Raw genomic sequence first — 14434 nt, forward strand, 5'->3', positions numbered from 1 at the left:
CCTGACTTTATCGAAAACATTTATCACAAGCAATTTTAACAGTTAACAAGTCAGTAGTATAAAAAAGGATCAAAATTAGTGTTGACCGTAAGATAGTAAGTAGCTTTTAGGCTCAAGATGAGTTTTTAGAAGTTAATTAATAATTCAAAAATCACCAGTAAAATAATTAGGTGACAAAAAATTCAGAGAATCAAAAGTATTTTGTTTGTAAGACTGTGATAGAATGTTGTTCAGACCACAAAATGCAAAAGAGATTATGTAAAAAAGATATTCAATATATCAATGCAAACATTTTAATAACAAAAGCAATTTCATCTCAGAAAAAAGCAAGCCTTCCCAGGAAATGCGTGGGGTTTTTTGTCTTGTATGACGACATCTGAGTATTTTATTTTAGACTTGGTCATGGTCGTTTGCAAGTTTTATAATACTAATCGTTGTGTAAAAAAGTTTCAAAAACAAAAAAAAGCGAAACTAACAAAATTGGCAATAAAAAGAAATTAAAAATTTAAATAAGTGGTGTATTTTTTATTTTTGTTTCTTTATAGTGGTTGTTATTTTTAGCAACAAAATTAGATAAGCAAAGCAAAGCAAAAAAAAAAAAAACAGTTTTAAGTCTACATAAAAAATAACTATGTTCCTTTATTTATTGTCCCTATATGAAAACGTCTATGTAATGCATGCGTATACTTTTATGTGTAACTTTTTATATTATATAACAATATTTATTTGTTTCTATTTATACTTACGTTCAGCCTATTTGGATAACTCATTGACTTGGTAAACGAAATGTCTGTGGTTCAGGACCTACCTCTTCCTAAATTATTTTTGTTTTTTTTACACGCGCTACAGCCTAATGTTAAAAAGAAACATATGCCTGCTAAAAGATTAGGGATTAAAAACTTAAAGGAAAAGAAAGGTAATATGAAACATTTAAGGCTATGTGTAGACGGCATGGCCTAATTGAAGCTAATTAAAAACTATGCATATATGTGTGTGCGCCTTACTTATAAAATACACTGAAAAGCTTAAATCTGAATGTGATGAGATATGCATCATGTAGAAACATACAACAAAATTGTATATATATATATGAGAAAAGATAAATGGTTACAAAGCAAACTATGACCAGCGGTATTTAAAAGAAAAACAAAAAAAATTGAACAGTTGTAGGAATCGAACCATGGACTTTTATTCAGTGTATGATGTTTATGCCTTATCCAAATAAGCTAAATGTGGGTATACTTAGAAACAAATAATTATACTTATATAATACAAAAAGTTATTCATACGCATGCTTAAAAAGTATACACAAACGTCTGCTTACATAAAAGTATACACAAGCGTTTTCTTATAGGTATAATATATACTTGTTACATTAAAATTATACAAATATATTTTATAAACAGATGGCAATTTATACTTTTGCTTTCCTCTTTAAAAACAAAACAAATAAAACATAGGAAAATCTTTTTAATATTTAAAATAATAATAACAAAACCGTTTTTTTTTTTTTTTCTTTGACTTATTAAACTTTGTTGCTGAAAATAACAACCACTCTAAAGAAACTAAAATAAAAACGGTTCACAAATTATTTTTATTATTAATTTTAGTTTATTTATTTTAGTTATTTTCTATTTTATTAGTTTTGCTTTTTTGTTTTTGAAACTTTTTTCATCAACACTTAATATTATAAAACTTCCAAACGGCTGTGACCAAGTCTAAAATAATATACGCATGCGTGAACATACAAGACGAAAAACATACAAGTGAATATACAAGACCGCACACATTTCCTGGGAAGGCTTAAGTGTAACTAGGTTAACGATGACAACACAGAACTAAAAATAGGACCTACTTGATACTCAAAAGTAATTAATGATTCAAAAAACATGCCAATAATGATTATGTGATAAAAAGGACAGGGCAAGTGAATCTGGAGATAACAAATTAATAATTAAAAGAAAAAAACTAAAAAAGTTTTAGTGAGATCATATCAACATGGTCTAAACTACTTAAACTAGAATGAGGAGAAACTGCACGCCAAAAGCACTGAGTAAATACAAGTCAAATGACTAAGAAAATTTGAAAAATGCTGCAGTGTTTACTTAATTTTGAGCTGATACCTGCTGCTCCCCGCTTAACCCCTCAAAATTGTGATGTTTATTTAAAATTTTAATACCAGATTTTGATATTTATGTTAAAAAATACTAATAAATAAAAACAAATAATACTAATAAAGAAAAACAAATAACACAAAATAACAAATACTATGATAAATATTTCCAAAAACAAACACACAAAAAGTGTGAAGTTTGTGTTGAGATTTTTTTAGACGCATTAACGGTCTTAATAGTATATACATCTATTCATCTAGTATTTGTAATTGAAGCCGCCGATTATCTGCTCATCTGATGGTAAAAACTGTTTGTTAAATAAATTGTGCAGATGCATAAACTTTACCAAAAAATCTTATATTAATATTCATATTCAACTTCATGTATTCTATTAATTCAATGAAATGTTTTATATTTACACATGATAAATTCACTGACTTTCAATTTATTGATGTTATTGTGTTGATAAGGTTAAGTTTTTTAAATACCAGCAATATAAAAAAATGCCTGTTAAATTAAGATATTCACTTGTTTCTTTAAAGCTTTTATTTATAGATTCTGGGTTATTTCATTTATAGATTCTGGGTTAAATTAAAGTTTTTAGTTTCATGTCTTGTCTTACTTTTGTTGAGTTTTAAAAAAAGCTATCCTTTTATAACTTTCAACGAAGCCAAATATTTAATTACAATTCAATAACTGGTCATTTGTGGGCTTTTGTAGAGTTGCATTTGCAGACAATCGTGGTAGAACATCATCCTAACATTTTGAAAAGTTTTAATTAACAAGGATGATGTTCCTTAAATAGTTCACTATGTGTCTAAACTTTATAAACAAAACAATAGTCATTGTTGTTTTTTAATAAACCAAAATAATTTTACTTTAAGCTGATTTTACTTGTTAAAGGACAATGTAATTCAAATTGCATTAATTTTTGGCTTCAATAGTAACTTAGGATTTAATCTTTAATCACAAACATGTAGTTTTCAGAAAAGTCACCCAAGACAATGCAGCTGTCTTTCGTCAAACTTTTCTTTTGTTCCCTTAGTTATCTTGCTTGACATTTTGCAATGTAGAGCCCGCAACTAGTTTCTTGCCTTAGACAACATCACTTTATATTCTTTAAATGTTGTTGTCTGAATGATCATCACTGTGTAGTCTGTAGTCTACAAATGATTAACACCCCCCATAATCATCATTGTCAATTAGTTGAGCATCAAGAAACTTGTTTAAAAAACTATTTTTAAAAAAATCAAAGACATTAAGATATTGATGAAACATACACTCTTACACATCACATCACAAACAATTTTTTTAATTGGCTTGATTTTTTTTCATTCATTTCCATTGCGTAGCATTGATCAAGAGTATTGTATTTTGATAGTGGGTATACAAATATTATGTATTTTAATGGTGAGTATACAAATGCGAGGTATTTTGAAGGTGGGTAGACACAAGTGTTAGGTATTTTGAAGGTGGGTAATTAAATTAAACGCTAATTTTGTCTTAATTTAGAAAACTCAATAACCTTATTAGAACTTTATTCTTCATCATTAATTAGTTTATCATTAAAAAAAACTTAATATAATTTAATAAAATATTATTAGATATTATTATAAAATATTTATAAAGTCATCATTAATTGCAAAAATTAGAAATATTTTTTAAGTCATAATTAATTGTGAAAATTTATTATTAAACTCTTTTGCTACCAGCCACTATAATCAAAAAAAACTTTGCTGTAACCGCACATTTTTTGCTATAAAATTTAGATGACATTACACTGATAACTAATTGATATTCAAATAGTAAACTTCATTGAAAGCTTAATAAATTAACTTAATTTATATAACTTTTTAACATGTTTTATTTAACAACAAGAAATGCAAAGTGCTGAAAACAATTGTTTTAATAAATAATAACTAGTCCAAACTCATTACAAATATAATAAGTTTTTTTTAAAAACTAATTACTTACCTAAATTCTTATACGCTTCTACAAGTTAAGTTTACCGTTGAAATACTAAAGCCACTCAAGGACGTAATAATCGATTTTATATAATGTTATTTCTTATATTTAATAATAATTTTATTATCATTTAATAATATTTTATATAATAATAAATCTTGTTTTACGTCCTTGTGCTGCTTTATTTTAGAACTAAATTTAAAGTTTTTTTCTCTCATGTATTTCTTAACTTTGTATTTGATTTTGTGATTTGTATTTGTGATTTTTTATAACTACACATTATGGCTCTTATTTGTTATTACTTTTGTAGAGAATTAAACTTTAAGAACAAAAAAATTATGTGTCCAGAATGAAAATTAATGTACAAAAAAGAATAGTAATCCTTTTTTGCGAAGCATACTCGAAAGTTACTACCAGCGGCTTGCGGTAAAAATTCTCTAAATTTAACAAGGATGATGAGTCTAAATTTAAGTATTTATTTTTTCATTTTTAAACTTATTTCTTTTTTGAATCATCTTTCGTATTTTAATATAAATTTGTAAAAATTAAGACAATTTCGAAAAATTTAAAAGCCGGATTTTATTATTTGAATATTGATATTTTATATTCAAAAGGAAATCCGGATATCCGACTATCCGGTTAACCGGCAAAATTACTAGCTATTACTATTAAAAATTTAGTATAAATAATTTTTTCATTTAAATGGTTTTTAAGTTAATGTTTTCATTAAATTTTTTTGTTCAAATTGTTTTGTAATAAAAAGTGAGAAAAATATTTGGTTTGATAAATTAATATTTCGTAAAGTCTAAGTATATGCTTAAAAAAGTTTTTTGGAAAAAAAATTTCCTTAAACAGATAAAAAATAATCTATTTTTTTATTTAAACTTTTTATAATTTAATTTTTGTTTTAATGATAGCAATAATCACTGGTTTAATTTTTGCAATAGAATGTTTCTACTTTAAAAACTATTTTTTAAGAAACAAACAAAAATTTACTATTCAAAATGCTTACAATTTAAATAAAATTTTCTTCCTTACTTGCACTATGTTATAAATCTGACATTGTTACTGTATCTATATCTAGGGTAGATTAGGGTAATATAAGCAACTTAAACAAAAACTGGAATATTTTCAAAAATAATTATGCTGGATACAAACTTTTTGCAAATAAACAATTTTTAGGGATCTCTAATCATGATTCACTTGGATATTTGGGCACCCGAAACTTTTTCCTTAAAACACAGAGGTTTTAAAAAGTAGCAAAAGTGCTCATATTACCCAGACCACTTGGTAATATGAGCACTTTAAATTAGCTCAAAAAAATAACATTAATTTAGTAAAAAAAAAACAACCTGACAATTAGAACTAATTTTTGGAATATAATAATTCGTTATTAACAAAACTTATCATATTTTTATTATGTTTTGTTTCTATTAAAAAAGCAATTAATACCACTGCTATTTTAGGACTTTAAACTAGGTAATTTCGATGAAAAATACTGGGTAATTTAAGCATGTTCATATTACACAAAAATGGCATCTTTAAATAAAGTCAAAACTAAATGTTTCTATGCATTGTTTTTCAAACAAAAACGATTTGGATTTTAAGGCAAAATATTTTTCTTTACGAAAAAATCAATTACATTATTTTAGTACCAAAATTTTGCGCCACAGATTTATTCACGCGTGATGATATTATTTTAACAACACAAAAAATTTTAGCATTTTAATAAGATTATAGCCGCTAATTACTGCATATAAATTTACGCTAATTGTACTGATTTCTATTATCACCACATTAAGTTGATTAAAAAAATGCAAAGCAACTTAAACTTCACTGCTAACATCTAAGAAATCTTTAAATATGCTCATATTACCAAGGAGCTTATATTACCTAATCTACCCTATGTTTAACTTTCAGGAATGACCCTTGTTATGCCATTGGGTATTACAGACACCTCCGCAAATAAAACTATAATTATTAAACATTAAAACTTTTCAATTGTTTCCTTTTTTTTTTTTAGTTTTAAATTTTAATCGCAAAAACATTTGAATGATAGAATTTTAGAATACTTTTTTTTAGAAGAAATCATTCGTTCAAATAGATTTCTTTATAAAAAAATTCCTAAAAACAACTTGCGTAATTATAGAAAATATTTAATCTTGATATCGCTTTAAATAAAACTTAAATTTAATAAAAATGGCATCACGATTTTCATATTCTATTCAACATTTCTTGTTAAAATAACTTTTATTTGCTTATATAATGTGTTAACAACATATAAGTTATAAATAGAAACATTTGTATGGCTTTAGCGAGTGTTTGAGTATATTAATTAAATTAATATAGTAAATAAGTTAATATTTGAGTAACTGTAGTAACTTAGCTAGTTGTTTTGATTTAGTTTATTAGTAAATTTACTGTGATGTACTTTATCCGTTCTGTAAATCAAGGTAAATATAACTTTAAAAACTTCAGGATCGTTAAAGCGAAAAACGTTGAAGCAAAAAAAGTTTCTGGTTTCTATTAGCATTGATTAACTATTGAAAATAAATTTTAACAAAAACAAGTTTAATATATATTTTAATATACTTAAAGTAGTAAATTAATAAAATAAAATTGTTGATAAAATAATAATTTAAATTTTTAGTTATAAGTTAATTTGGTGCATCATCAAAAAAAGAATGAAAAAAAAATTTGCTTAGACATTTTAAACTTTATTAAAACAAATTGTGAAAATATCTTTTTAAGGAAAAAACTAATCGCTATGTGTTAAAAGCAATCAAAATTTGTGATACGCTTAATTCGAGCCTTGACATTAATTATGTAAAATTCCATTAAAATCATTATTTTTGCTGGATGACTGTGTTTAATCCATAAGCTATTTAAAAAAAAGTCATTAGGATTTACCCTTAGTTTAAGGCTGAAATCTTCAACAAACTCTTTTTGAACTTTTGAACTTTGATGCAAAATCTGAGTTTTATCTCAGGTGGCATGACCTGGTAGAATTGACAAGGAATTACTCCTCTACCAGTTCATTTCAGAACCATTAAACTGCGTTTCAACCTTCATTAGGAGATTACAGCAAGGATTCAATTATCATTATTTAATAAACAAAAGCAAAAAACCATAAGAAAAATCAAGAAAAATCAATGTTAAACATCCTAGACAGTAAATGATGTAACTCAGGTTTAAATCTATTATGATTAAATGTAGTTTACCAGTAGTTACCAGTTATCAGCAGGGAATCATGATAAAAAAATAAAAAAATAAAAAATAAACAACTACAATTTAATAATTTTTTAATAGTAATATTTAATATTATTATATAACGTCCATTTAGCCTTAATTGCTTTTAACTAAAAACTTGAAATTTTTAGTTAAAAGAAATTAAGTTAAAAATTTTAGGTAAAAAACTTAAAATTTTTAATCAAGGCGATAAGTGTGATAATGATCAAGGTTGATAAAAATTTATCACTTTAAAAAAAACAAATATTAATTTTTTATATTATAATAAACAAAATAAGTTATATAAATTAATCTTTAAATACAAGAAAGTTACCTTTATTGTTTCTAGCTTTTAATCTGGAAATAAATAAAAATAAATTTATCAGTAACAAAAAATCAGAACTAAAGTGATAAGAACTAAAGTGAAAAAGATTGGAAAATAATAAATAACAATGTATAAAAATTTATTAATAACATCCAAGGATAATTCAAGATAACATAGATCCGAGGTAAAACAGGTTTATGTAGATTTATGAAGGTTTATGTAGATTCTTTTACTGTTAATGTAATTTCCAAAAAGATATTTACAATTAACAAGATAAATGAAAATTTAGATTCATAAACTTTGATGTCATAAGAATTTTAATTTTCATAATAACGTATATAATTACTACTTCAATCATTTCTTTGCTAAAGTTTAAAAAAGTATTTTTTTATAAATAATGGAAAACAACTATCAACTGATTTTTTAACTACTTGCCTTTTTTTAACATGTATCTTGTGTACTGTAATATTACAAATTTTTCAAATAATGTGACATCAGCAATATTACGTTTTAAGAAGCAGTTTACACTTAGTCACTGTGGTGATTGTAATAATATGCTTAAAGTTGTTGTTTTGCTATTTTTACTTGTTTTTTTTGAAATGAAAGAACACATTGCTTTAAGAGTTATTTTTATTTGTTTTTTTTATGGTTTTTTCATTTTTTTATTTTGCCTTAAATAACAAAACCACATATGGTCAGGTTATCCTGCTACTGGTAACATGTAACCCAGTACAATCTGCTTCATGTCCTGCTGCCTAGTAGGATACGGCTTTTTAGGTAAAGGCGAGGAGATAACTTTTACGGCTTTTTAGGTAAAGGCAAGGAGATAACCAACTCCGACTTAAAACACCCCCTTCCTTGGTGCTCTTGGTTGAGTAAAGGCTAGAGATGGTGTCTTGATAAAAATACTTATCTTGGGCAGATGTTAAATGCATCCGGCTACTGTCTTGTAGAAAGCCTCCTAGGCAAAGATTTAAAGGGTAAAAAGATTCTATCTGTTGACCAGCTTAGCACCCCTTCTTCATCTAATAGACTGGCGCAGATGTATTTTGAATACATTGTTTCCAGTTTAGGATGTTGAATGCTGGATCTTCTTGACTCAATGCATGGGTTTTGCTTGTGTCTCTGTTTTTATGACTAGGCAACTCATTCTACTATCTCCTAATGAGGGTACAGCTCTAAAACTCAGTTTTATGGTTCTGAGGCCGGCTGGTAGTCAGGTTTCCTGAACTCTGTGGTAGCTCTAAGAGAGGCTGATTCCATCAACAGCTGAAAAATATCAAAGTATTAACAGTGCAATGTTGCGCATGGATGGTGTCCCTGTTTGTACTTTTGGTGGGCATTGCAGAGGCCACATTTGGAGCCCTTTGTTACGGCTTAGGGTTTATTAGTAGTAATGAGGCAATTGCTTGGGCTATTAAACGGTGTTCTGAGTACTATCTATGCTTTGAGTCAAGTTCTTCAATCTAATTTAAAAATGAATAAAGTACCAAAAACTATAAAACACAAAAAACCATCATCATCACCATGTTCTCTAAACCTATCATTCACTAATATTCGTGGTCTTCGAAGTAACTTTTTTTCTGTTGAGTCTTATCTCAACTTGCTTCTCCGCGCAGCGGCCTTGTTCATCAAGGTTCGTGTTTCAGAGTTATAGAGTTGAGAGAGGGTTATAACCACTATTAAGTAGCCTCCTCAACTGTAGTGGTCTTCTCAGCCTTGAGGAGGTGAATAACAAAAAAAAAAAAAAAAAAAAAAAATCTCTTGCAAAGTTCACCAGACCTACTTGCTCTTTGTGAGACTAATTTGAGTTCGGCTGTCTCATCTTGTGATCTTAGTGTTGATGGTTATCTTCCTTCTAATTCGTGAAGACTTCGATAGTCACATGCTTGGCCTGGGCATTTACATTCGTAAGAATTCACCCATTTGTCGTGAAACTAGGTTTGAATCCACAGACTATTCTTTCATGTGCTTTCGTTTAGCACCACTTCACTCTATTGCCTTTCTCTTTATTCTATATCGCTCTCCTTCATCTCAAGACCTCAACCTCTAACAACTACAGTAAAGCTGACTGGGATTCTTTCTGTGATTTTCTTCGTGATGGCCCTTGGGTAGAAACCTTTCTTCTTCCTGTCGACAAATGTGCATCTTACATAACTTCATGGATTCAGGCTGGCATGGATTCTTTTGTTCCCTCTTGACGATTCCAGGTCTCACTCTCCTCCATGGTTTTCCTCACACTGTGCTGCTGCGATTGCCAATCGAAACCGTTACTTCCATATTTATCAGCAAAACAATTCTCCAGAAAACAGACGTCTGTTTATTACTGCTAGAAACCATTGTAAAAAGGTATTTTTCTAAAGCCAAAGGCCGCTATTCTCAGCTCATGAAATCTCGTATCTCATCTCAAAAATTAGACTCTCGTGACTTCTGGAGAATCTTTAATAGTAATAATAATAAGGGCATATCTTTAATTCCACCTCTCTTGTATGGTTCAGACTTTGTCACTTCACTTAAAGACAAAGCTGAATTGTTTGCTAAAAACTTTTCATCAATATCATCTCTTGATTCCACTAGTTGCGTTCTACCTGATATTGCCAACAAACAGGTTGATCAATTTCTTGACATTCGTATCGCTACAGCTTCTGTATCTAAAGTGATTTCCTGCCTAGACTCTTCTACAGCTTGTGGCCCAGACAACATACCTGTTGATGTCTTGCAGAAGTGATCTCCGGAGCTGTCGTCTATACTCTTAAAACTTTTTAACAAGTGCTTATCAGAGTCTTTTAGCCTGCTGGAAAGTGGCATCCATTATCCCTATCTTCAAAAATTCTGGAGCGATCTGATTCGTCTAACTACCGTCCCATTAGTCTTCTTCCTATCCTAAGCAAAGTTTTTGTATCTTTAATTAACACTTAATCTCTCATCATGAATCTAACAACTTACTTTCTGACCATCAATATGGAATTCGATCTTCTTATTCTACAGCTGATTTGCCAACAGTAATAACTGATAGGTTTTATCGTGCGTTAAATAAAGGTGGAGAGGTTAAGGCCATTGCTCTTGACATTTCAAAAGCCTTTGATAAAGTTTGGCATGCTGGTCTTCTCCATAAGCTTTCTTCTTATGGTGTATCTGGCAACATCTTTAAGATTATTGAATCCTTCCTTTCCAATCGTAGTATAAAAGTTGTTCTTGATGGACAACACTCTTCTTCTTATTCTGTAACTTCATAGATTCCTCAAGGTTCTATCCTTGGCCCTATACTCTTTTTACTTTACATTAACGATCTTCCGGATATTCTCAAATCTAAGGTGGCATTGTTTGCTGATGATACTACTATTTACTCTTGTCAAGATAGGAAACCAACACTCTCTGATTGCTTGGAGGGGGCACTTGAGCTTGAAAAGAATCTCACTTCTGCTACAGCATGGGGCTCACAGTGGCTGGTAAACTTCAATACAGATAAAACTCAATTTTTTTCAGCCAATCGTTATCAGTTATCGCAATAATTTAGATCTACCTATATTTATGAACGGTGATGTACTCGATGAGTCATCTACTCTTCATCTTCTAGGATTAACTCTTACTTCCAATCTTTCTTGGAAACCATATATCAAATCAGTTGCAAAATTAGCATCTGCTAAGGTTGCATCTCTTTATCGAGCTCGTCACTTTCTTACTTTGGATTCTATTCTTTATTTCTATAAATCTCAAATCCGGCCTTGTATGGAATACTGTTGCCATATCTGGGGCAGATCTTCTAACGATGCCCTTTCTCTTTTAGACAAGGTGCAAAAACGCATTGTAAACATAGTTAAATCTGCTCTTGCAGCCAACCTCCAACCATTATCACATCGTCGTAATGTTGGCTCTCTTTCTTATTTCTACAAATACTATTATGGGCACTGCTCTAAAGAGCTTGCGTCTCTTGTACCATCTACTAAAATTCATTCTCGTGTTACTCGTCTTTCAATTAAGTGTCATCCTTTTTCTGTGACTGTTCCTAAGTGCTCCACAAACGCTTATTTGTCTAGTTTTTTTCCTCGAACATATATATATATATAAAGAACTATTTATAGAAGTAAAATTTATTCAAATTTCAATTTTGGTATTTGTTATATGTTTATAAAAGTAATACAGGAATGAAGATAAGGGTCTCGGTATACTTTTGAAAAAAAACTTTTATTAAAATGGGTATATAATAAAAGTCATTTTTTCATGTATTTTAAAGTTCAGAAATAAACCTCAAAAATAAATTATGGCAGATAAATCTCTTATTTTTTTTACTTAGATAAAAAAGTCATAGAAAAAGCATAAAAAACATAACAATGAAAAAACATTTTCATTTTTTTCGAAAAAAATAATAAACCACAAAAATAAATTATGCCAGATAAATTTCTTATTTTTAAAAAATGTTACTTAGGTAAAAAAAATGATTAAAAAAATATAACAAACTTTTCATTTTTTTCAAAAAATAAATTCTACAGCAAAAAATAAAAAAAAAATCAAGGGAAGGGTTTAAAATCTTTACTTACTGATAGATTAATCATAAAAAGAAAATTTGAATTGATTAACTCTCAATAATTAATTTAAGAAATCAATAAAAATGATTTTTAACTTGGCTATTTTGAATAACCAGACATTTAGGTAGTTAATATTTTAGCAATAATAAAAAAACAGAAAAAAAGTGCAAACATTTAAAATTTTAAATTACATCAATAATTTTAAAACAATAATACTGTGTAAATGATATTTTGATAATTTCAAAACATCTGAAAGAAATGAAGTGATGAAATGGAAACATCTGAAAGAAAAGTTAAAGTAATGAAATGGAAACCAGAAACTGAAAATAAGAAATTGATTAGTATTTGGTGTCCTTCTAGATGTTTTTCAGTCGAAACTTTTGCAATAATTTCAACAATTTTTTGTGATAGTGGTTTTAATTTTTAAATTTTTAAGCTTGTTAACCTTCTTTTTTATTACTTTTAATTGTTTTTTTTATTTATTACTTTTACTATTTTTTTTATTGTTTTTTACTTAATTTTTCAACTTTGACAAGTTTTATTTAATAAATTTTTTTTCTCCTTATTTTATTCAAGCATAGCAAGGTTATTTATTATGAAAATTATTTTTTAAATGTCTTCATTTAATTAAAAATTTTATTTTATTAAAAATATTCAGTTGAACTGAAGCGCAAAACATTTTTTTATAAAAGGGGAAAACCCAATTTTATTGTTATTGTGTTAATCATTTAAAAAACTCTGCAGTCAGCACAGTTTTTTAAACAGTTAATTTTTTAAATGGTTAGTACAGACAACCAATCTTGAGTCTGATCTCTCTTCTATAACAGATTGAGGCTTTTGATTTTAACTCCAACAAAACTCAGTTATTTACTTCAAACATCTTTTGCAATACTGTCGACATTCCTATATTAATGAACTCTCTCACTGAGTCCTCTTCTTTATGTCTTCTTGGATTATCGTTCACTACTGACCTTTCATGGAAACCATATATACAATCAGATGCTAAATTAGCATCCGCTAAGGCTGCTTCTCTTTATTGTACTTGCCATTTTTTTACTCCTGATTCCTTTCTCTACCTATGCAAATCTCTTATTCGCCCCTCTTTGAAATACTGTTTTTTATGTTTGGGCTGGTTATTCTATCGATGCTCTTTCACTACTAGGCAATTTCATAAAACGCATTGCGTACATCAGAACGCACTTTTTTTTGCGTACTGTGTATTGAGTAAATAGTCACATCATTCTCAATACAAAAAAAAGTTAAATATAAGCCAAGGATGTCAGTATAAAACATAAGACACAAATTTTAAAAATACGACAACTCTTATTTTATCAAACTAATTCGCAAAAAAAAAAATTTTTATTCTTTTGTTTATTTTTATACTTTTCTCATATTGCAAGATTGAGAAATGAAAACTTGGTACCAAATCACCAATATGTAAGCTATATCTATGATTCAAAAGTGCAAATCAAAAATGCTAGAATTGAGCATGATATTTTTTGGTTTGTAGTCATTTTCGTCACTATTGCTGTCGCTTTTCAAATAAATTTTTCTAAAAATCCCTTTTAACCCAATTACCATTTTCCAAGTCAGAACTTAGTATTTGAGGAAAAGTTCTAAGAAAAACTTTACCACTGTCACTCACATAATTCACATTTACAAACGTCACTTACATAACCATCATTAGATTTATCTAAATCAAATGTTGATGGCTTTTTTCTTAGGCATTTCTAAAACAGCTCATGATTAGTATTTTTTACTTTTTAACTATATTTTGCCAATAATAAATAATATTACAGACAAAAGATTGACATGGTAAATGAGTTTTTTTTACACTCTAAAGATCTTTATAGATCCAGCTCTCAGGATACCATATTGAATGACAATACACAATTAGTTGGATATGTGATACGATTGTTTAAACATGAATCATCTTGATTATTAAGATTTGAATCACAAGTCTTTTCCCAAACCTTAAAATCTTTTTTAGTGTTCAGGGCTTGAATTAACCCAAAAAAATCTAATTGCGAAAAAAAAAAAATTTCCTCACCCTACTTCCCAACATCCCTGGCATTGCTTTGCAGTAATGGGGGAGGGGAGGGGAGGGTCGCATTGGTATAAAATTGTATTTTTGTACATTAGTTTGTAATTGTTGTTTTTTAAATATTTTTTTAGCTTGCATATTTCTAATAGGAATTTTAATTAAAAACATGTATAATTAAACAAGTTAAAAATCGTGTTTTTGTTTCTAATTATTTTATATCTATATTTTCATG

General features: G+C 28.1%; 1 protein-coding gene across 1 annotated transcript in view; it reads right to left on the reverse strand.

Annotated features, from left to right (window-relative positions):
- The window catches only part of LOC136092340 (INO80 complex subunit B-like), a 55034-nt gene that overhangs the window by 25980 nt on the left and 14620 nt on the right, over positions 1-14434 (reverse strand). Inside the window, exon 3 of the mRNA XM_065820341.1 lies at positions 7642-7664. Within this exon, the coding sequence (XP_065676413.1) occupies positions 7642-7664 (23 nt within the window). The remainder of the gene's footprint in view (positions 1-7641; positions 7665-14434) is intronic.

The sequence above is a fragment of the Hydra vulgaris genome, chromosome 15 (assembly GCF_038396675.1).
Source record: "Hydra vulgaris chromosome 15, alternate assembly HydraT2T_AEP".
Taxonomy (NCBI): Eukaryota; Metazoa; Cnidaria; class Hydrozoa; order Anthoathecata; family Hydridae; genus Hydra; species Hydra vulgaris.